General features: G+C 47.4%; 1 protein-coding gene across 1 annotated transcript; it reads right to left on the bottom strand.

Annotated features, from left to right (window-relative positions):
- Positions 1-1,055: 1,055 nt before the first annotated feature.
- Positions 1,056-19,107, bottom strand: RRM2B (ribonucleotide reductase regulatory TP53 inducible subunit M2B). The gene is made up of 9 exons (XM_030012033.2): positions 18,991-19,107; positions 14,141-14,296; positions 12,691-12,807; positions 11,611-11,744; positions 10,883-10,977; positions 8,366-8,499; positions 5,098-5,202; positions 3,879-3,992; positions 1,056-3,402 (listed from the first exon to the last, which is right to left on the bottom strand). Exons 1-9 carry the CDS (start codon positions 19,042-19,044, stop codon positions 3,250-3,252), a joined length of 1,062 nt encoding a protein of 353 aa, XP_029867893.1. The 5' UTR covers positions 19,045-19,107; the 3' UTR covers positions 1,056-3,249.
- Positions 19,108-23,277: the final 4,170 nt, after the last annotated feature.

Here is a 23,277-nt window from a genome sequence, read left to right as displayed (position 1 = left end):
CCGCAGTGGTTTCATGACCAGAGGGAGCACGCTGTCCGCTTGTGGCTATTGCTGATCAAGTCATGGGTTTTGCTAGGACCCTCGTGTCTGCTTTAACGAGAACAGCAGGAGCTACAGAGGCCAGTTTGGATGTTAAAAGGTGGGATTATATGTGTGAGCCTCAGCTCCCCTTGCAGCCCCCCGAGACAGCTTTCTGTTCACCTGACCATTGCAGACATGTCCTTCACCACGAGACGAACCCCTCCAGCAGCACCTTCTCTGTCCCGCTGGCTATAATGGGAGTCATGCACCAGCCTTAGACTCCATCCCAGAGCACACAGACTATAATATTGAAGGGATGCATCATAACTTCTCTGCCACCTTCCCACCCCCATCAGTGTGATGGCCACAGCGCGAGACGCGCAGAGCCAGACCCAGCTTGCCCACCAGAGCCCTCAGAGGCACGTGGTTTCTGCCCAAGACCCAGCGCTGGTGGGAGAGGAAGGGACCTTGTGCCCTTTGTGCCTGTCTCAAGGAGGCATAAAGGGGCAGCAGGGACAAGACTTTTGACTTGACACCCCTGAGGGCGCAGATGCCATCAGGTGTGAACCTCTGCCTGCTCAGACCCAGCTGCCCGGTGCTTGGCTGCAGGCTGGCCTGGCTGGACCCAGCTCAGGGGGCTGAACCCCGCGCTGCTGTGCCCCGGCACAGTCATGCTGTCCGACCCGAGGGCATGATGCCCTTGATATATCAGATATCAGCTACCACCCACCCAAATTACATTTCTGGAGTGTTTCTTCTTTGAATCTAAGGGACTCCCAAGAGATTTCTCCTTGAGCCAGAAAATCCCAGAAAAAAAAAAAAAATTTGATTGCTCCCTAGACTGCAAACCCCATTCCCAGGAAGAAGAAACAGCAAGTTGAGAGCTCACAAAGCACAAGACAGTGTATGAAGCACTTTTAATTTTCTCCCACAACCCAAAAGCTGTGAACACCGACTTACTCTGGCATGGCCCGATTTTATAATTTTGGATTTCACAAGAAAGCATGTAAGTAGCAAACAAAGACATGCTTGTCTCCACGTTCAAGTTTTATTGAAACTATGCACATATTTTACAGACAAATGGAGTGGGAGCTGTTGTACCAGACTTTGGTATCTCGTAGGCATTTACAGAACCTGAGCACATAGCAGTTTCATATTTGAATATTCTGTATACTCTCATATTCTGTATACTCTCATATTCTGTATACTCATCTTAATTCACAACACTCAAAACAAATACTTCTAAGTGCTTTTAGTGACACAAAAATAGGTTCCATTCTTCCAACAACAGACCCACTTACAACATTTTATCTTTCTCCCCCATCAACACAGTACTTCCAAAAGGCGCTGGATTTACTCTCCGAGTCCATAGTTCTCTTGCAGTTGCAGGATGTTAGTGAAGGACACCAGTTCCAGCTTTTCTCTGTATTCTCCAGGTCCCCCTCTGCCCTCCTCAAGTACCTTATGTCAAATGATGCAGGCTCTTCTCTAGGAAAAGAAGCTGTCCTATTTCCAAGTTCATTACATACTCATGATCTTTTACTGAGACCAAACAAAAATAGTTTTGCTGCTTATTTTTACACCAGGGACAATTGTTCACTAGGAACTATGATAAGGCAATGGACCTATTTCATGGAACCCAGGTACCGAGGGCTATAGATGATCTGGGCTGGCAGGGAAATAACACTTATATCACCCCATCACTGATAACCCTGGGCCGTCAGCTCATCTCATGCCAGGCATATCAAAAGCAGCACAAGATGTTTGCAACAATAAGACAGACTTATAAAAGCTGTTACACAAATTGCTGAACATTATGAAAAAATGTTTGGGTTTAATAAAGTAGAACCCTTTATCTAGCTCATGTACAGTCACTTCACCTTTGAAAAAAAATGACCATATCTATTTGCAAATAATCCACCTACAACTGAATAGTAAGTATCCCTTCCGTCCCAAGTACCACTGCAGTATGTTAGCCATTCTTCAATTGCTCTGTTCTCTGCATGTGACATCAAGAAATTAAAAAAAGTTTTCAGGCACACACCAAAAAACAAACAGCAGTCCTTTGTAAGATGCTGCTAATCCATACTACTTCAAGATTTGGTTTTGAAAGGTTTAATACCTTCCTCCAGAAGCTCTTCTGTGACAATGGTTTCAATGTTTTACATTAAACATGCAGCTTGAAGTACCTTCATACATTATTGGTACTGGGCTTCCTTACAACCCAAGTCATATGTTTGTAGCACTTCAAGGGATAATCCCTTGGAATGATATGCCTTCTCACCCCATCAACTCACGAGTGAAACCGAGCAGGGGAGCATATCAAAATACCCAGCACAACAGAGGGAAGACAGACAACACCCAGAGCTGGCTGTTCCAGTGTCAGACGCTGATTGCAACTCGGCACAACTACAGACTACTTAATAAGGCACTTGTTCAGAGAAGCAGGGAAAAACAGGCAGCACAAGCCAAAGAACTACAGGATGTATTTTTCCTCCACTGTTAACAGGCTTGCCTTTTCAAGGACCATTCAAAGTCCACTGACCTGCTCAGTAACAGCTGTAAGACAAAAATCATATGTATTTGATTTAAAATCCTACCAGCAGCCATCAGGTTTGCAACCAGAGTAGAAACGTTTTCAGACAGAACCCAGGTTAATGGGGAGATCAAACTGTATCCCTGGGTTTAATAAGATTTTATAGTTCATACCTTATTAATGTCTTCCCACATTCACTTGTTACTCTATCTGCAGCAGGACAAAAGGGAAGAGCTTTTACTCTAGACCAAATCTATAAACATGAAAATAGAAACCATGAAAATAAATTTTTAGCAACATATATACATAGAGTGATACCTCATCTGGTTTTCAGATTAAAATACCATAACATGAGGTAAATACGCAGTTTGCTTTCTTAAAACACTACCAAAGTCTTAAAAAAGCAGTAGTATCCAGGTCATTTTTAAAGACAGCAATCACAGCAGATGAGTCAAGGGAATCTTAAAAAGGCCATCCTTTTAAAAAGTCATATAAATTTTTTAAAAAGGACCCCCCCTTTTGTTTTTTTTAAATGACAGAGAGAGAAATATATTTACTCCTCAGATAAACAACATGAAAACCCAGGAAAAAAATCCCAGTAGACTCCAATTCCAGGAGAGGAAATGAAGACAACTTCACAGCAGAAAGTGAGATGGGGAGAGGGAAACAGTCACCATTCATTTGCCAAGTTATCAAAAATCTGCATCCAGAGTGAAGACTTTGTCCATTGTTTCTGCCATAACAGCAAAACGTTGATATTCTGAAACTCGCTTCTCAAAGAAATTTGTTTTTCCTTCCAGAGAAATATTCTCCATGAAATCAAAAGGATTTTCTGCATGAAAGACCTGGGGAAGGGATACTACACTGGTGATTCTGATAGGGTAACAATGCTTTAAAAAACCCCAACAAACAAAACAGTCAAACCCTTTCAAACTAGATCAAGCCTTGCTGTAATATGCTGTAGAATCTATGGACACCTGTCTAAGCAAGTTCAGTACTGTCACTCTCCAGGAGTTAGGTTCATGGCGAAGTTCAGTCGTGCAAGATGCTTATTATCCTTCAAGGACTGCAGCACTTGAGTACAGCATAAATTTCCCATTACAAACCTGCAGAGCAGCTGAAGGGAAACAATAGCCTAAATTGTTCTTGCTCTTTTAAATAGTGAAGCACATATATTAATGCTGTGGTTTCGGCTGTCACTCACAGAAAGTGCAAGCGCTAAATATGACCTGCTCCCAGGCACATTAAGAGAGTGCTTTGTGCTGACAGCTTTCCTGGGCTGTCCTGGCAGGCCAGCATTCTGGGCAATTGCATCTCTTACCTTTGAGAACCCAAGCTCCATTAGTAACCGGTCTGCGACAAATTCTATATATTGTTTCATCAAAGTGCAATTCATTCCAATCAGACCTACAGGTAACGCCTCTGTTAGAAACTCCTGTAAGTTAAAATACAGACAACATTTAGAGAAATGAAATTTAAGAAGGGAAAAGGAAAGAAGACACCTGTGTTTCACAGTAACACAATTTGTGATATTCCAGGCTCCACAGCCAGTTGTCTGAATAAATAACTTGTGTCACTAAACTCAACAAGTATCTTCTGTTTTCAGTAGTTGTTTGTATCTTCCTTTATTTTTAGCATATTTTTCTGGAAAAGGCACAAGAATTTTTATTACTGCCCCTCTCATCTGCCTTTCTGCACCCCCCCATAAGATCCCAAGCTTCAGCGTAAGCTTGAGCTCCACGTTCAGTAAAACCTACAGACCATACTAGTGGGAGCAGGAATAGATCCAGAAATCTCCAGTTTTCTTTGGCTTCCAGCCATTATAGAATGACATATCAGAGAGGACAGTGATATATATGAGTGCTGAACCCAGCCACGTATATGTTTAGGCACCGATGCAATACCTGTCAGTGTTGCGAGGCAAAGCTGGGGCATTCATCATCATCACAGTAGTTAGATGACAACAGAAAAGAAAGAGTAAACTACAATCCTGCCAAACACTCAGCAGTGCAGAAACTTGTAGTTACAGATGGGTAGCACTTCATGTGAAAGAACCAGACAGCAACCTCAGAAAAAGTCAGAGCCCTGCACGGTACCCATGGCCAGAACAGACCCTGTCTTCTGAGGACAAGCAGGGATGTGTATACAGTAGGGAGAGACAAAGATCCTGAAAGGACAGCGGTAAACAAACTCTCCTCAAAGAAAGGAGTTGCAGCTGGACCAGATGATTGTTGTAGGTCCCTTCCAACTGGAACTATTCTCTTCTACACTAAGGAAGACAGCCTTTCTTCCTTTCTGTTGTTAAAAAGGAAACCAGCTGCCAGCTTCGGCTTCTCCCAGCTCCTTGACAACCGAATCAGAAAGTCTCTGACTCCCATTGTCACCATTAAGGAAGAGAGAAAGGATGGTATAATGCATCAGGGATCCAGGCCTGAGCCAAGTATCAAATATGGAATCCCAAAAGTTAGAAGTTAATTTGTTTACTTTTGCACATAAGACTGGTCCTGCGCTGCCCATGATGCTGTCACAGCCAGGCTTACCTGCTCAATTTCAACAGCATTAACGATGATCTCACGGACCCGCTCCTCTGACGGTCTGTTCACTAAATAATGGAACATTAGACAAGCAAAATCACAGTGTAGACCCTGAAATAACAGAGAACAATGAAAAAAAAAAAGTCATTTTTCCCTCCTCCACATAGTTTTCTCTTACTTTGAGGCAGCCTCATTCAGGTTGAAGCTTCCTAGCCTCCTGCTTCTTTGACAGTCTTAATGTTACCATGTGTAGCAGACACTTTTAGTTTACAACCCTGGATCTGAAATCCAACACGTGCCACCTATGCCAAAATAACACTCAGCACACAAGTTTCTCAGGAAAATATTTTTGAGAGCTGCTCTACTGTGAGGGATCCTACCCAGAGCCCTGCTGGGTCCCTGTCTCTGGTCAGAGATGCTTTTGCAGAAAGACTCCTACATCAAGACCTGCAAAACTACCTGCCAGTTAACATAGACTGTTTACCTGCTCTCCACTTCAAGATACCTGTAAAGAAATACTTGTTCTAATTTCTATTAGTAGCATTTCCTCCCTTGCTTCTCCTCACAGCACTTTCAGAAACGAAGATTCAGATTAGAGTCACCAAATCCAAGACTAACAAGTCATCTCTCTACAAAATGTACAGTTACTGTGAGGAATTTGCTACCACAACATTCATAGGTTGGTAATACTTAAGGCTACTGTGCCCAACTCAACCCACCTTCACATTTCACCCAGCTATCCTCCACAGAGCCCAGTAAATTGTGTTAATTCCCAAGATTTCCAGAAAAGCCTCCAGCCAGGGTAAGACAACATCAGGAGACGAGCAATCGCTCACCGTCTGAGGCGGGTACCAGACAGCTGCTCCAACGGGTGCCTCAGTTTCTATTTGAACTTGCCTGGCTACAGCTCGAGCCTCTGGCTTCAGCCATACCCACTGCTGCTAGACTAAAGGAGCACCATGTTACCATCTCTCCTCTCAACAGCAAGGTGGTGATTACAGCCTATGAGCACCATGGGGCACATCCAGAGTGAAAACCAGTCAAAAGAATTTGGCAGACTATGGGCTATGAGACAATACAGTGCTATTGTTAACAAGGGTCAAGACAAAACCAAGAAGCAAAACCTTTTTCAGAAAGGCTACAAAACCCTCGTGCTTCAGGTCACGAAACAGCCCTGAAACAACGTAACTTGGGAAATACTCCCCCTCTAGGGACAGCATTAGCTGCCTGCTGCAGGGCTTCTCATGGTCTTGCCCAGGGCAACATCACCAGCAGGATGCAGGACATGCTTGGCTTCTCACCTGAACTGGTGTGCTCCGCTGACTGGGGCTCCCAGCAGCTTTGCACCTTTAAGAATCAGAGATGCACCAGCTCAAAGAACAGCCTGGGAACAGAGCCTGCAGCTCAAAACACATATTGAGCATTAACCATTTATCTGTTTAGGTACATCAGAAAACGGTTCATGTAGTTTTCCATTGTGGATTCTTTTTACTGCCACTGCTTTTGTAACAGCATTTCCTGGTTTTCGATGCAGGTGCTATGTGCGCCAAGCCTTACCCTTTCGTAACAACTCTGCAGTTGGAATTATGCCAGTGGAGCTCAAGAAAAGTTCAGTCTTTTGGTGCTCAACTCTGCAGAGAAGTACAGTTACACTGCTGTATAGAGGAACTTATACCTCATTCACCTGCAAGTGATCCTTCTAACAAATACTTCCTCACTCAAACGGATCAGTTCATGATGACTCACAGAAGCAGAAGACACAAGGAAGGTCAAAGCTGAAGAAGTGTTTGGTTTTGCTTACTGATCATATCACTTTCTTCAAAAGTGTCTTTTAAATTAAAGGCATCTTGTAAGATGCCTCCTTTCAAATCAGTTTATCTAATCCATGGAAATTACTTCCATTGTGATAAAGCTCTATATTCTCTTCGACCAGCTCTGGTAAGTTCAAACCACTAGCATGTTTACACTGCATACAAAACTGGTCTTTCTGCTTTTTCAGCGCTGACAGCACCATAAGTTGTGTAGTGCCTTAAAGACAGGCCCCAACCATAAGCAACTGCTGCCAACTGGCAGGCAACAGTGCAGGAAGCAGCGAAAAGAAAGGGCACTTGTCAGCACGTGGCCTGCTGCATTTGGTGTGCTGACTTGCAGACCCTCAGACACATCACATCTTAAGCTAAGAATCGCTCCCCTCTAATGCAGACCTGTAGCTGCGCCCTCCCAGGAGATTCTATTGCTGTACAGGAGCACAAGAACACGGAGAGGAACAATATCTGCTGCTTCTGCACCAACCTGCCACAGCTGGCCACGCGACAGATGCAGAAGGCCATCCGCAAGCTCTGGGAGCCACAACTAGGGGCAGATGGGGAGCGGTACAAGGAGGCCACCTGAACCTGACTGAAGCAGTTAAGGCAGAGCAAGGCTCAAGGTCACATCCTAACTAGAGGTCCTTGCCCAAGCCAGCCCCCACTGCAGTGGGGGACCATGCAATTCCACACCAGCCCTTGGGCAGCCAGGCCTTTGCTTCGCTTCATGGCACAGGAAAACAAACATCCCCTTTAATCCAAAAGGTCCACCTTTTTGATCATACTATGCATTGGGGTATTGCTAATATTTATGTTTACTCCCTTTAAAAACAGGTATTTCTGCCAAGGGACATAGCAGCACCTAGGCTTTAAGTTCATTATTAACTTATAGCTAGAAGTCTGTTTCTTCCCCCTTTTTACAAATATTCTGGGAATAGCCTGCTCCTTTGCAGGACTCCAATCTTCCTACAAGTCAGCAGTTACAGCTCCTCCATCAGGCTGCAGAAACAGGGTCGGGCACTTCTCTGGGGGAAGGAAGTCTCTCCTCCATGCTGCCTAGGAGGTGATATTAAAGCAGACACAGAAGGCTTACTGTGGGAGAAGCTCTAGGGAGCATGGCCTGCAGTTACCTACCAGGACAGGGGACCTTCCCTGGAAAACCCTGCTACTAACACTGGCTAGCAGAGAACCTACTCAGACTTCTACCACCTCCTTGGCCTCCAGCACTGTCAACATTAAAAAGGCTCCGTCGTACCCAGAAATGCATCCCCTGCTCACTGCTGGATTCTATTCTTCACTGGTTCCTACCCAAACACTGCTTTCTGCTCTCTTCACCTTCCCTCCAACCCTCCCTGCCACCAGAGGTGGGCTGCTCTGGCGAGACTATGGGACCTTTATGAATATAATTCTGCCCTTCCCCTGGAAACTCGCTTTCCTTCCCAGACAGTAGGTAGGACATGACACATTACCTCATCTCTGCTAATAAGTTCATTGGAGAAAGTCAGTCCAGGCATCAGGCCCCTCTTCTTCAGCCAAAATATAGCAGCAAAGGAACCCGAAAAGAAGATGCCTTCAACTGCAGCAAAAGCAACCACTCTCTCACCTGTTTAACGTAACACATTTTCAGTTAGACACAAAACAGTGTATTGGTCGTCAGCAAGATGCACCGTTTGCATCAGACAGACCAATGCTGGAGAGGAGCAATCCCCTTTGCAGCACCAGGTGCTGTATCTGACCACATCTTTCAGCAGATCCTGAGGCATACAGGGTCTACACCCACAACAGCACTTAACCACAGGCAACCCCAGCAGAACAGAAGAACCAGGGCACCCACTGAAACTGCCACAGGTCAGACGGGAAAGAACATAATTGCCCAAAGTGGCCAAGCATTAGTACTCCTTTATCTCTTTCTCCTAAAAGGCAGGAAAATGGCTGTTTAACTAATAGACAAAACTGAGAGAAGAGCCAATCTCCTATAAACTAAACAAAAAAATCCTACACCTCAATTTCTGCTTGTTGAGAATCCACATAACACCATATTCTTAGAAGAGTGGAAGAACACAGAATGTAATTCATCAAGACGCAAATAACAATTTATGTTATCCCACCTGTTAAGCCACCTTTCATCCAAGGAAAGCACAGCATTGTTGATCACAGTTCTCCCTGTTCTCTATTGGAATGTCTCTTCAGACTACAAGACCATATGACTGCTTGGTGATGACACATCATTCCATGTACTCTGTTTTAAACAACTTCACAAGATCCTTGGGTATATTCTAACATGAAGAGCTTCTGCATTAAGTGCTGATGCCTTTTCCCAGTGCATAGACTTTTGTTTGAAAAATAAAATAAACCCAAAATAGCCAGATGTCCCACTTCCTCTACGAGATGCAAATGCCATCTGCTGGCTGATCTGAAGAAATTCAAGTTAGGGAAACATGAAGAGCAACATGAACTTAAAAGTATCACAGAAGTTACTACAGAAAGAATTTATCCAGCAACACTAAAAATCTCCTAGGTTACTTCTAGAGAGGAGTGGAGGAAGGCTGCTCACACAATATAGGTTTAATGAAGCACAAGACTGAGTATCGATGTGGTTTTTATTACATTCCACCCGACTAGCTATCATACAAGTGAGTTATGCTGAAACAAAAATTGCCGATCAGCAGCACCACATAACGTGAGCGCACGCTGGGAGGCTGAGAGTCCACAGAACAGATACAGCAATTGAACCCTCAGCATAAGAAGTCAACCAAAGCTGCAGAGACCCGGTTGCAGGCCAGGTCCCCAAACTGGAAGGAAACACCAAGCAAGCAAGCCAGCCAGCCACTTTCATATATCGTACCTCATAATCCATAACTGTACGATCCGGGGCCCCCAAATGTTTTAAACTTGGGAAGTTTTCTCAATAAGATGAGAAAACAGAAGACTAGAAATGTACTTTACAAAACTTTGGATAGGATGCATGAAGTTTGGGAGCAGGGGGTGGGGGGAACATTGCTTTTTGAGTTCAGAAACCTTCTGATTCCTGGCACACCCCAAGCTGCTGGGAGCCGAATGAGGGAGATGAAGAAGGGACTCCACACACAGCAAGCAAAGCCAGATTGGGGAGGCAGCAGGACGCTCCAGGACGGGACAATCTACAGCTACAAAAAGAACCCCACTCAAACAAGAGCTGTGAACAACAGATGCTGAGAAAGAGTGATATTCAGATTTATTTTGTTCGTCTGGCTGAACCTCTCCATCTCCTACACTTTCTCTAAGTATAGAGAATGTTTGGTTTAGAAAATTCTCCAGAGTCTGGCCATTATTTATTTCAGCTACGACACATCCTTCACAGTCAACACTGTAAGCTGAATGCAGAACACTGGAAAGCATGCCCTGCACCATGCTGATGGAAACTGAGCCAGTGTCCCAGCTCCCAAATGAGATACAAAAACTAGAAACCTGGTCTCAACAGCAAACCAGAAACACCAGAGACAGATGATTCTTGAATCTTTTTTGCTCAGGCTCAGTCATGCTGTTACAAAAAAAAGGCTAACATCACACACAAATTTGTCTATATGAACATGAACACAGAAAAAGCCTGGACATGCAAGACTTCAGCTGCCCAGTTCTGGACACTGGAGTACAAAATAGGAGCCAACCGGAAGAAATAATCAGAACTCCTAGAAAACAAGGTCTACAAGTGAAAACTGAAAAAACTAGGGTTGTTCGGTATAAAGTCAAAAAAAGGCAGAGAAACCCACAAGCATTTTTCACAACGTGATTCTAGTGGGCACTGCCATTACTATATTGCTTTAGCTGAAGATAAAGACATATATGCTCAGCAGAAGTTACTTCTAGTTCTTCAGTTAAACCAGACACCAACAAGCCACTACATCATTTGTGGAGAATTTCATTTCATGTTCCAGGGATGCAGCTTGCTCCCAGAGGATTAGTTTGTGACATGTGGAACAGAAACAAGTTTTTAAGAAGCTACACACCAAAAGTGGATTCTCTGTCTTCAATCCACTTCAGAGCCCAGTCTGCTTTCTTCTTGACACAAGGCATTGTTTCAATAGCATTAAATAAGAAATCCCTATAGAAGAAAACAAAGAGAAAAACATCAAAATAGTAAGAAGTGATTTACGTAAGTCTGCCCTGATTGTCACTACTGGCTCCACCAGACAGAGGAACCCATTACGCTAGGCTCTGAACTAACCCAAGCAAGAGACCGCTCCCACGCCAAGGGGGGGATGATCTCTGATAAAAAGAGCACAGGGTGGCAGATGTGCAGAAAGCAACAAACCCAGGTCTCAGAGGAGGTGAGCTGCAGAGATGGGAAGTGAACTCAAACGTCCCATCCCAGGAGTGCCCACCCACCAGACCACACTGCCTCTCAGACTTCAAGCCAGATGGCAGCCACTTCCTACCCACTGAGCTAAACCTCCTCTTGCCCAACTCCACAAAAGGAACTGGACAATTCCCACGAGCATGGGCTCTGTTCCCAGGCTAAACACCTGAAAGGAAACCTTGCAGTCCTCCCATAGTCACCACACAGGATGCCACTGTGGGAAACCAAGCTCTGCCTGACCATCACCATAGTGGAGTCTCTGAGGGAAAGCACTTTTCAAATGTATTACCATTTGGACTAGGAAGTTCTCCAGACAACAAAGGTAATGGGGCTCTCCAAAGAACCCATGTCGCTGTTTAAACACATCCAGAGGTTTACCTTTTCTCAGGATCTTTGATGTAGGTGTCTATGAGCAAGCTGTACATCTCTGAGTGAACGTTCTCAATAAGAATCTGAAAGCCATAGAAACAACGAGCTTCTGGGATCTGCACCTCCTGACTAAAACGTGCCACCTACCAAAACCAGAAAGCACGGCAATGAGTACAGTAAAACCAGTCCCGCATGACAGTACTCTAAACTTAATGGGAGAGACAATAGATCTCTACCACAGAGAAAGGATGGGAGCAGTTCAGCCCTACTTTATTCACAGATATGTCAATAGGATAGGTGTGGTGCTGAAGAAAATAAAGCAAGCTAGCTAGAAGTAAATACATCTGCTGTGCATATTGGATAGAGAGCTGCAGTGAAGCACGAGGGCACGCGTGCACAGGAGAACAGCAAAATACTGCAATAGTAAACACTCTGTATTGAACAAAGCCTCAGACTTTTTGTTCATCATTGAAAAAAATCAACAGTATGACATAAGACATGTTCAGGCAATATATGCACATATACTATGACATCTTCTACACTTTATAGAAATTGGAGATCTAAACTGGGCATTTGCAGTCAGATACCACTGTGGCAAGACATTGTGCAGCCCAGAACTGATTTCAGCAGAAAGATTTCCCCACCTTTTTAGCAGCACCCACCTGCAGCCCTAAAAGATTCTAGGATGCCGTTCAGTGAGAGCAAAATGGATTTTACCAAAATGAAGAATACAGACCATGGCACAGCACAATCCCTCCCTACTTCTCATCTAACAGAAGTACGGGGAGAAGCATGGGTTTCTATTAATTCATTGAGAAATGCAGATCAACACAGCCAGGCAGAAGGCTGAGCTTAAAAACCGTGTCCAAGAGTGATGTGATTTGGAGTCTTGCTGACCACAGCTGACCCAATTTAACACAGACACTGGCCCCAGCAGAAAAGCTGCTTATTCCCCTTGGCAAAGGTGAGAGGATGGGAAGAAAAAAAAGTACACATTTAATAAACTTACGCATTAATGTGAGAAAACCAAAATGAAAAGCCAATAAGCCAATAAAATAAGTATTCAAGCCCTCTGTAAAGCTTTCTCACCAGGTTTTCATTTACAATTCCATCACTGGCTGCAAAAAATGCCAGAACATGAGAGATAAAGTGTTTTTCATCTGCTTTCAGCTTGTTCCAGTGAGGAAGGTCCTTTGACAAATCAACCTAATGAAAAGAAAAAAGAAAAACATTATTGCCTTTTTGAGTTTGGCATTTTGTAAGAACAGAAGCAGCCTAGTCAAATGACTGAGGCAGAGTTTTGGTGTTTGCTCTTTTGCCTTTAGCAGGTGTTCAGCCTCCATCCTGCCAAAGAATGGCACAGGGTGAATGCTGTACAACTGCTCTTGTCTACCAGACTGAACTCTAGCCACGGTAGAAAACCACAACTTCCTTCACATAGGCCTTTTTTGTTTGTTTGTTTGTAGGGATTTCTGAACCACAGCAGCAGTTAAGTAGGGCCGGATGTGAAAAATACAAGAGGCCTAAAAACTTATATATGTGTATACGCGTGTGTGTATATAAACACGCAAACCAATTTTACAGTTAACTTCCCAGTTCATTTTGAAATGCACTGACAGATGGTAGAACAGTGTAAGAAGAATCAGTAATATGGTAAAAGGGCAATGCTGATTAGGCAGGAGTTTAAATGCTTTTTCTTTAACGGCTTAAATCAACCTCTACTGCAATAGGGCGGCAGGCCTCCCAGACAGGCAATAGAATAGCACTTCTATGGACAGCTGCTCCTCACCATCCCAGGATGCTTTCTGGCCTATTTAGAGCCTACCAGTGCTTTCAGCTCACTCCTCTGCAATTGCAGATTGCTGCTCACGAACGAGCAAAGGCTGCAGAAGCTTTGAGTTGGAACAACCAGCTCAGCTGGCAGGTAATCTCTCCAGATCAGTGCAGTGTTCGGAAGCCTCCACTGCTGCAAACATAGCAAGCCGAGTACTGCTCAGGTCTGGCTAACCAGCAACCTCACGGGAAAAACTTAACAGCTTACATTATAACATATGGCAAGCATCTGACCAGGGCAATCAGAAGTCAATTAGAAGCATTTTTAGCACGTGTCCCTGATTATCACCCTTTCTGGAAAATAGGTGCCTAACATTAAAGAACAGAATCCCCATGAAATTGCCCAGAACATCTTACACAGGCAAGGAGTTAGTTGTAGGTACAGAGACCACAGCAGGGTAGGAGCTATGCGACCACAAATCAGAGCTATCTGACTTAGGCTCCCCTCTATAACCAGGGAAGCACCCCAGGATACAATTCCACCTCGTCCTAAACCAAACACCTAAAACAGCTCCGCTGAATCGCCCTGCGGAAGCAGCTTTCTTTCCACTGTCCATGAAGGGAGTCCTGCTCTGGTGCAGGCACCTCACCTTCGATGCAATTAACTCCAACCCTTACGACGCAGAAGCCAGCAGCAGAGCTAGGGAGGAAGCGCCAGGACCCCGGTCTGAGCACCTTGCACCAACCCACTGGCCCCAGAGCTCACCTCTTCTGCTGTCCAAAAGGAGGCCTGTGCCTGTTTATACATTTTCCATATGTCTGGGTACTGGATGGGGAAGATGACGAACCGGCGGGGATTTTTTCTGAGAAGAGGCTCCTCATCAGGATCCAAGCCATTTTCAGCAGCACTCAGAGAGGAGCTCTGAAGATAAAGCACAGTTCTGGTTAAGGTTGCCGTTACTTGTTCCCCCCCTTCCCCGTAGCCCACAGGTGCGGTTCAAAAGCCACCCGTGTCACGCAGACACTCACCTGCCCCCCTCGGGTGGACGCAATACCCGTCCCCGGGGTACCTGCCCCCTCGCCCTCCATCCGCGCTCCCGCTGCTGGGGCGGCAGTGCTGCCTGCCTGCCCGGCACTAGCCGGCACCGCTCACACCAACCACCCCCTCCCAGGTGCGCCGGAAAGCGCCCGACGCCTGCGTGCCAAAGAGAAAGCCTTTCTGCGGCGCGCGGAGGAAATCTGCCCCGCGAGACGACATCAGCCGCTGCGGTACTGCGCACGGGGAGGTACGTGCAAGGTCACCGCGCGCTGCCGCCAGCCCCATCCGGCACTGCTCCGCGAGGCTCACCGCCCAGGTCTCCTCCAAATCGGTCGCTTTACATCGAGCTACTCGGGCCTGGATGGACTCGCTTAAAAATACCGTGAGATCGCAGCAACTAATCCCATTTGGTAGAGGAAGAGCCCTGTGTCACAGCGAGTCTCTGCACGGAGGTTTGCGTACGCAATCCTGCAGTGCACAGGAGGCAGGCCGCTATGTGCCTCTCTTTCCAACAGCAGGCAGCAGGAAAATCCCTGCCTGGAGTCACCCATCCCCACCCCTCGCTCCCTCTGCGCAGGCTCCCGGAGAACGCCCGTGCGCAGCTCTTCCTCAGAGAGCTACCGGCCCAGCCGAGGTGGGGACGGCTGATGTTCAGGAGACAGGCCAGCGAAGAGCAGCACGGACAGGGCACTCCATGAGCAGGGCCTTCCCCTCACCTCCAGTGGGGCACATCTGCTCCTGCGATCGACACCAGGCAGCATCCCTGCCAGGCACGTCACCAAGCACCTACTGAAGACTACCACTGTGAAGAGCTGTCAGGACAGCACGCTGCAACCTCTCCAGAAGGGCTGGCGACTCACACTGATCAAAAGTTTAGCCAGCAAAATGCCTTTCTGGGTCGGTTCTGAAATCCCACTGACACTGCTGTAGAAGATAACTAACCACAGGCAGCATACCAGGCGTTATATATAATACAGCAGAGAAGGGGAGCAAAAGGTTTTTAATACCATTGCTTCTACCCTCCTAGGAAGTGCCAAAGTCCTTTCTCTACCCAGTCTGCTTGTAACCACTCACATAATAAGAAGTAATCCTTTACTTCAATTTGGAAAATACCTCAAACAAATAATTCTACTCACGTTTAAAAAAGAAACAAAAACCAAACACACACACACACTGCATAGCTGGTATACGTACTGCAGATTCCCAAAGAAAACACATCAGGAAACACATTCTGGGTTACAATTTTACCACTTTATTATACTTTTAAATATTACTCAATTACATGAGAAAAACTTCCCAGCATCATCTTGCAGAGTCACTGCTGAAGGCCACGAGAGCGCAAGACCTTTTGTATTTCCCAGGACGCAGAGATGGTTGCAGTAACCCACTAGAAGTGCCACAGGGGAGAATTTGGGCCCAGTGGGGACGGCACCCTGCCTTAGCACACACCTTCTCAGGGCCTGCCACAAAGCTAGCATCTCCATCTGCTTCTGCACCAGCCATCATCCTTAAAAAAGGAAACACTGCAAAAGTCCTCCTTGTTAGCCCAGCATTTTCCTGAGCAAAACCCTTCTATACTGCCTGGGGACTATCCCCAAGTATTTATTTTAGCCTAACAAGGTACACTACCAGTTACTAACCTCAGTCTTGATGTTCCTGAGCCATTCAAAAGCCAGCACGCAGGACCCATAATCCAGGGAGGTAACTTGAAAAATACGTCTGATGTACAGAGGTAAAGCGGAGCAAAGTTCCAGTATGGCTAGAAAACCGGAGACCGACACTGAGACAAGGTGCACTTGTCATTTTTCCAGTGGCCTCCAACAGCTGCCATGCTGCAGGCCACAGAGAGAGAAGTCAACACACCAGAAACGCTGATAGTGCACAGCGAGACAGAAAGGTGAGAGAAGAAGCAGCCCATGAAATAGCATGTACGCTGTGGAGACCCCTGATGGCAGGAAAGCAGAAGGATGGTTTCCAGGAGCCAAAGACTCAGAGTGATGGCATGACCTTGAGAAAGACCACCACACAGAACTGGAAAATGGTACAAGTTCTTAAAAAAATAAGTGGCCTTTTTTTTATATATAATTTTAAAAAAGGAAGGGTCACCCCACAGACTCTACACCATACTGGAACCTCCCCCTCAACCCACCTCCCCTAACCTCTTCTGGGATGGAGAGGAGTTTCACAGGGCAGGCTCCACTTCCAAGTTGGCAGGCAGGAAGTTCTTGGGTACAAGACAGTCCTGCCTCTCTTCATTTTGGTTTCCATTCCTCTTAGCCAAAGTTTTATCAGAGTAATATTCATTACCTAGGCTGTTTGTTAATGCAGTACGTGTCTTGGTACAACTCAGCTGAAGATTCATGGAAGATCCTTCTCTAATTCAATTTTGGATGCACAGCATGTTCTGATCACTGCTGGGGCTTCAGAGGAGCCACCACCTTGCGCTGAAGGAGCACAATGCATTTCCAGCCCTGCCTTCCTGGCCCCAGGGGGCACGGGCAGAGGTTCGGGGAGCTGGAAAAGGTAACAGTCACCAGGCTGACACACCTCCTGCTTTCCGTCTGCACCATGGATCTTTCCCTTAATCCTATGATGGTGCATAAAACAGTCAACACTCACCATAATAATGAAGAGCATCCAGTTTATAATGCGAATGTGCTACTTTCTGTTCAAACAACATGAGCCAAACATGTAAAAGAGCCGAAGCTGGCGGGCACAGCCCAACCCCTGCTCTAGCAGGGTCAGCCAGAGCAGACTACCCAGGACCATGTCCAGCCGAGGTTTCAGTATCTCCAAGGATGGAGACTACGCAACCTCTATGAGCAACCTGTGCCAGCATTTGACCAGCTTCACAATAAACAAGAGTTTTCTTACATGCAAATAGAACCTCCTGTGTTTCAGCATGTGCCTGTTGCCTCTGGTCCCATCACGGGGCACCACTGAGAAGAGCCTGGCTCCGTCTCCTTTACTCCCTCCATCAGGTATTTACACACACTGATGAGATCTCCCAGAGCCTTCTCTTCTCCAGGCTGAACAGCCCCAGCACTCGTGGTCTCTCTTCATATGACAGATGCTCCAGTCTCTTAATCATTAGCCCTTTGCTGGACACACTCCGATACCTCATATCCCCGTTACTCTGCAACTGCTAGACAGAATCTCTTCTGGTGATGACAGTAAACCCAATGGACAACAAAGACTGCCTAGTGTTACTGAAGCTCTTTCCATTAATTTCAAATTCAGCAAACTAGGAAACAATTAACGTATATACACACACGTACAACCACCACCCCACAGCAATAGCTGTTGGGCTGCATGTACAAGTATCTCAGTTACACGCCCCATATCAGTTGTAGCCAAGGAAAAAGCTAAAGGCGCTGGCAGAGCCGGCGGTGTGATGTGGCACATGGGATGCGACCATGAGACTGGGAAGATCACCGGCACTGCCGGGAGAGATGGCTTCCACCGCACAGCAGCTGAGGAGCACAACCCCTGCTGGTTCTGCACGCCCGAGGGGATGCACAGGACTACAGCTTGCCTCTGGCAGGCCAGAGCGAGCTCCTCTTCATTGCGGGTACAGCATGCCGCTGTTCACAGAGGGAGACGTTAAGGGGTTTTTTAGGCTTATATTTAACACCGCACAGCCCAGTTTTTGGAAACTTGAGTACTACCGAGACGCGAAGGTTTGGGAAGACCACGTGGGTTCCTCTGCCGTAAAGATCCTTCACCCTCGTGCACCTCAGCCTGGCTTCGCAGGGTCGTACTGGGGAGAACCCAGAACGGAGCTCGGACGCCTCCCGGGGACAGGCTCCCCTGGTCCACAGGGGCTGGGAAGCCAGGACCACCCGACAACGCCCAGGCCCGCCTCCATGGCAGCTCGGGGCAGGGGGGACAAGCTCTGCCTTCCCGGCCCCAGGCAGGCACAGCTCTGCGAGCCCAGACCCCCCCAGGGCCCTGCGCGGCCCAGGACCTGCGCCAGGCCAGCCAGGGCCTCCGGGGCCTGGCCGGGACCGGAGCCCGAATCCCGGCTGACCGTATTTGTTCGCCACACGCACGTTTTCAGCGCTCCCCGCGGTCACGGCGCCCGGAGGACATGACCCTCCCCAGCCCAAGCGGGACGAGGACGCGAGGGCAACCCCGTGCCTTCTCAGGGCTACGCAGCGCGCCGCCACGGAGACGTGTCAGCAGACCCCCGGGGCGGGCGGGGGCTAAGCCACCGCGGCCGGGGTGGCCGGGCCCCCTCCGTGCCAGCCCCGCACTCCCCGGGGGCGGCCCGGCCCGGCCCGGCAGGACGGCGGCGGCAGCAACAGCCCGCCGGCAGCCCGGCGGTAGGGGAGGCCGCGGCGCCCGGCTGGAGCCGGCGGCTCGGGCAGGGCCCCGGACGGGCAGACGCCTGCAAGGCCGGAGGTGCGACAGCGGCGGAGCGGAGCAGGGCTGCGCGGCCTCCCCCCGGAGGCGCCCGCACGCCCCCGGCACCTCTCCCCGGCGGCCGGGCGGGTCCCACCCCCCGCGCCGGGCGGCAGCGGCTGCGCGCCCGGGACACCCGCCGCGGGGCCCCGCCGGCCCGGCCCCGGCCTTACCCGCTCCGGCCCGGCCCCCTCCTGCAGGGCCGCTCGCCCCCGGCGCTCCCCCATGGCCGGCGGCGACTGGGCCGCGAGAGGGCGGCGGCGGTTGAAGGGGGAACGGCCACGGCCGCTCCTGCTCCACCTCCCCGGGGCGGGGCGGGCGGACGGCGGTCCCGGGCCCCGGGCCCCGGGCCCCGAGCGGGCCAGCCCCCGCACCGCTGGGCTGACGGCGGGCAAGGGCTCTGGGGCAGGTGGTCTCCAGCGAGAGCCGGGAAAGGGGCAGGCGCTTCGAGCCGGTCTCTGGCCCGAGGGGGCAACCAGCGCCCGCAGGCTTGTGCCGGCTTGCCCTGGCGTGCAGGCCTCCGCGGCTGCCGGGACAGAGAGAGAGCGAGCAGCGAGAGAGGCAGAGCACCGAGGGCAACAACAGCAGCAGCAAACAACCACCCACCCACCCCAACTTAGGAGAAGAGCTTAGGCAAGCCTCTGAAAGATGATAACGGGAGGTGATAACTAGTGGAGGGAGCTAACGGCTTTGTTGCAAATACTGGATGCATTCTTCAGAGTTGAAGATGGTAGTGGTAGCTGTCACCGAGACATAACCTTAAGTGTCTGTTAGTGGGTACATGGATGCACTCTCAAAATGTACAAGAAAGAGCAACCGATGTAAGAAAAGTTGTCTTTTTTAAATCTATCCTCAGCTAATACACACCTCGGAACACCCTCCAGTAGTTGTGTAACAGGCAGACAGAGCTGTAGTGCTGGGAGGTGCTTGCAGAGGCCTGTGAGTGCTAACACTGTGAGTGAAAGTACTGTTGACATTTGTTCCTGTCACTTCCTGCAAGCAGAGAGATTTCATCCAGGGCTGGGAACCGTCAGAGTTCAGCGGTTTCCTCTTCCTTCCTCATCCCAAAACTGGCCAGGCCTTCGGGCCCCTTTCCTGTAGACACGTGGGTCATTTACCAAAACAATCAAACAGTCCATAGGAAAAAGAGAAGAAAAGTCGCACCCAGTGGGTACCGCCTGGTTTGTCATAAAGACCTGAAATCAAAGACACACCTAAAAGCAAACACCAGCGAGCGAGAATTAAAAGTTCACGAGCAGCAAGACAGTCAGGCAGCACACAAGCAGGACTGAGCCACTCTTTAGAGGCCAAGAGAAATGCCCCGAGCCCAGGATGGTCCCTGCCAGAGGAAGAGGAGGATCTGGATCCGGAGGCCTGGTGTTCCTCAGTGGAGACGAGTCCATCAACACTGTGAACCATCCCTGCGACCGCTGCCCAGTGCTCCCCAGTCCAAGCACTGGCCAAACATCCCCAACCGCCCTGCAGCCAGGGAAGGTACATAGTACACAGGTAGGGGCTTCGAGGGATTCTGGTATCCTTTTCCAGAAACGTAACCTTCAATCTTGTAAGTTCTCTGTCATTAAGAATCTCAGATTTTTTTTTTTTTTTTTTTTTTTTTTTTTTTTTTAAGGGACTTGGCCACCACAGAGTGACCAAGACCTCCCCTCTCCCCGTTTCCCAAGCAGGGGAAGTGGGAGCCGGGCCACCTGGGCTCCTCCAGACCGTACCTGCCTCTGTGGCTTTTTTTACACTTTGTGAGAGGAGCTCAAGCCTCTCCGGGGCAGGGGGCGAGGAAAGTTCAGTGGTGAGATCTGTGCCACATGGGTGACCATGCTGCTCCTAAGCACGGGAACTGCTTTGGTTTTCTTTCATCGAGTTTTCCGAGGAGCAGAAACACATGCCTAAGCAGCAAGTTACTAAACAGTCACCAGAAACACAAACAGTAAATGAGAAAAGGTGGTTTTACGCTAACAACATCTGCTGTTACCTGACAACTACAGCCTTTAAGTTTTATTACCCAGATATCCATACAGGTTGCTTAATATTCACATCCAATAACAGCTCCACTCGTTGGCATACTGAGTACCAGGGATTCCAGGTTTTTGTCCAGAGTAAACCGTTAGAGGAACACTGATTGATGTAGAGCAAACCCAACTGACACATTAACTCTGACAAATTACATTGCCGTATGTACTGCAGAGTGTGCTGATGGTTTAAGAGGGAGACACATGAGTTTCTGGGCCAGAAACAACAAGCAGCAAAACTCAAGCATACTGACCATATTAAGTAACGTTGACCTGCTTATCAGTTGTCCTAGCCCCCTAACCTGATTATCCTGGCTGCTGTTTCAGAATTCCCCAAGTAAGGGATTGTCCTGCTGAGTATTTGACAAAGAACTACCACAAATTAATAATATTAGCAATAGAAAGGAGTTCCAAGTATTTGGGATAACTTAAAAGTCACACCTGCCCTTTTACAGATGCACAGCAAATATCTACTTACATGGTGCCTAAAGATTAATACATAAAAGGAAAAATACTGCAAAGAAAATGTACCACAAGGATTAACAAAACAGTAGTTGGCTATTCTTGCCCCTCCACAAAAATCCACCAACTTCTGTTAGCTTTGTTTTATATAAATTAATTACATCATGTACATGATACTGAAATAGGAAAAAGCACTTATGGAACTATAGAATAGTTTACAGGCAGAATAAACATACATATGAAATATAGCATTATGCATGATTTTGCAAGATTTCAGATAACTCAGCTGTACCTGCAATGTCCTATTTAGAAAAAGCTCCCCAGCGGGAGGTGGTGGAAGCTGTAGTCATTCCTTAGCTCCTGAGTGCTGGGTGGTGCAGCAGCTGTCCTGCCCCGGTCCCCACGGCCCCTTACCTGCGCTCGTTCACAATGCACACACGCACACTAGGAGTTGTGGAGGTGTTTCTGCATGGGGAGGGACTCTGATCCGCAAGATCATATCCACTGTCACGTCCTGAAAGCATGGTGGCACTTCCCGGAGGTGCAGGACACTCCACAGCAGGCAGGGGAGAAGACCCACAGCAAGGCGTCACACCAGAACGGGCGTTCCCACAGGGTGGCCTGTGGCTTCACAACAGCTCTCTCACTCTGCTAATTGCAATTAATGGAGGTGCAGCAGTAGCACACGCCTTTAGTACGCTGTTGCACAGACCCAGACCTTACGGGCCTACTAGCACAGCTTTGCATTCCCAAAGCTTGCTCTGTCCAACAGAGTAATTTTCATCCACTAAAAAGATTAAAAAAAAATTAAAAAAAAAAAAAAAAAGCCTGTCCACATTCTCCTTTGGGAAGACATGTATGAGAACAATCAGCAAGTTCATGCTGTATTTAGTAGTTCTGAAAACAATAAAAGCAATGAAAAAAGTGTAATCTGTGCTAGCATCAATTACAACTTTTCAGGCAAAGTACTCTTTCATGGCAAGGCAAAGTTACTGATACGAAGTATGTCCTGAAATTTTATCTACTAAAGCACCCAAAATGCAGTCAGCACAGCTTGAACTATAATGCCTCTTCCCTCTCTCCCTCAGAAGATATTACTTATTTGGGGAATACTTAGCTTTTTAAAAACGCTTTATAAATACCATTTTTCTTATACGAAGAATGCCATTTCAGTTAAATTGAAGAATTTTCACTTAGAAATTAAAGTGAAATCTGCTTTTTCAGCTTAAAACTGTTCACTGTATGAAAATAAATTTGTGAATATTTTTAGTATGTCCAAACCAACTATTTTCTTAAATATTTCTCCTTGCAGAGAAACCTTACCACAGGTTGTTGCAGCAACCTATTTTTCAATAGGTTTGCGTGACTATAGTATTCAAACACATGCATTCATGTTGGCTGCCATTATCACTGGACAAGGGATACTGAAAAGTTTCACCATTATGGAAAGAAGTCCTGAAACACTTGGGAGCAACTGACTTCTACTTGCTATACTAAACGGTATATTACTATAATAATAACTTGTGGTGAAATTTAATGACAAAAAAATGCCTTTATATTAAGAAAGCCATGGACAAAGGGGGAAAAATAAAGTCTCACTTACAGGCTTGTGTTTCAAGCAAGACATGAAGTTATCCTCTTAAAGACAACTCCACAGAAAATCCTTAGAAGATATATAAAAAATTAAAAGCCCCCTGCACTTCTCAGTTCAGCAAATCTGCTCAATGGTAAGACAGTCAAACAGCGGCAAATGAAAACCATGAAAGCAATCTCCAACTAGGAAAGGCCCCATCGGCGCTCCTGCTGATGCTAGGAAGTCCTGCCGGGCACTGACTACATCACGATGGAGGCCAGGATCCAGTTGTGAAGCCTATTCGTGTCCTCCTCACACAGACCATGCAGGAACTTCCAGCACTGCAAGTTCAAGATAGTTGCTGAAGCTTTCGCACGATCAATTCACGTACACATTTCAAT

The sequence above is a fragment of the Aquila chrysaetos genome, chromosome 4 (assembly GCF_900496995.4).
Source record: "Aquila chrysaetos chrysaetos chromosome 4, bAquChr1.4, whole genome shotgun sequence".
Lineage (NCBI taxonomy): Eukaryota > Metazoa > Chordata > Aves > Accipitriformes > Accipitridae > Aquila > Aquila chrysaetos.
The sequence above is the reverse complement of the archived record's forward strand: the minus strand, read 5'-3'. Positions and strand labels throughout refer to the sequence as shown.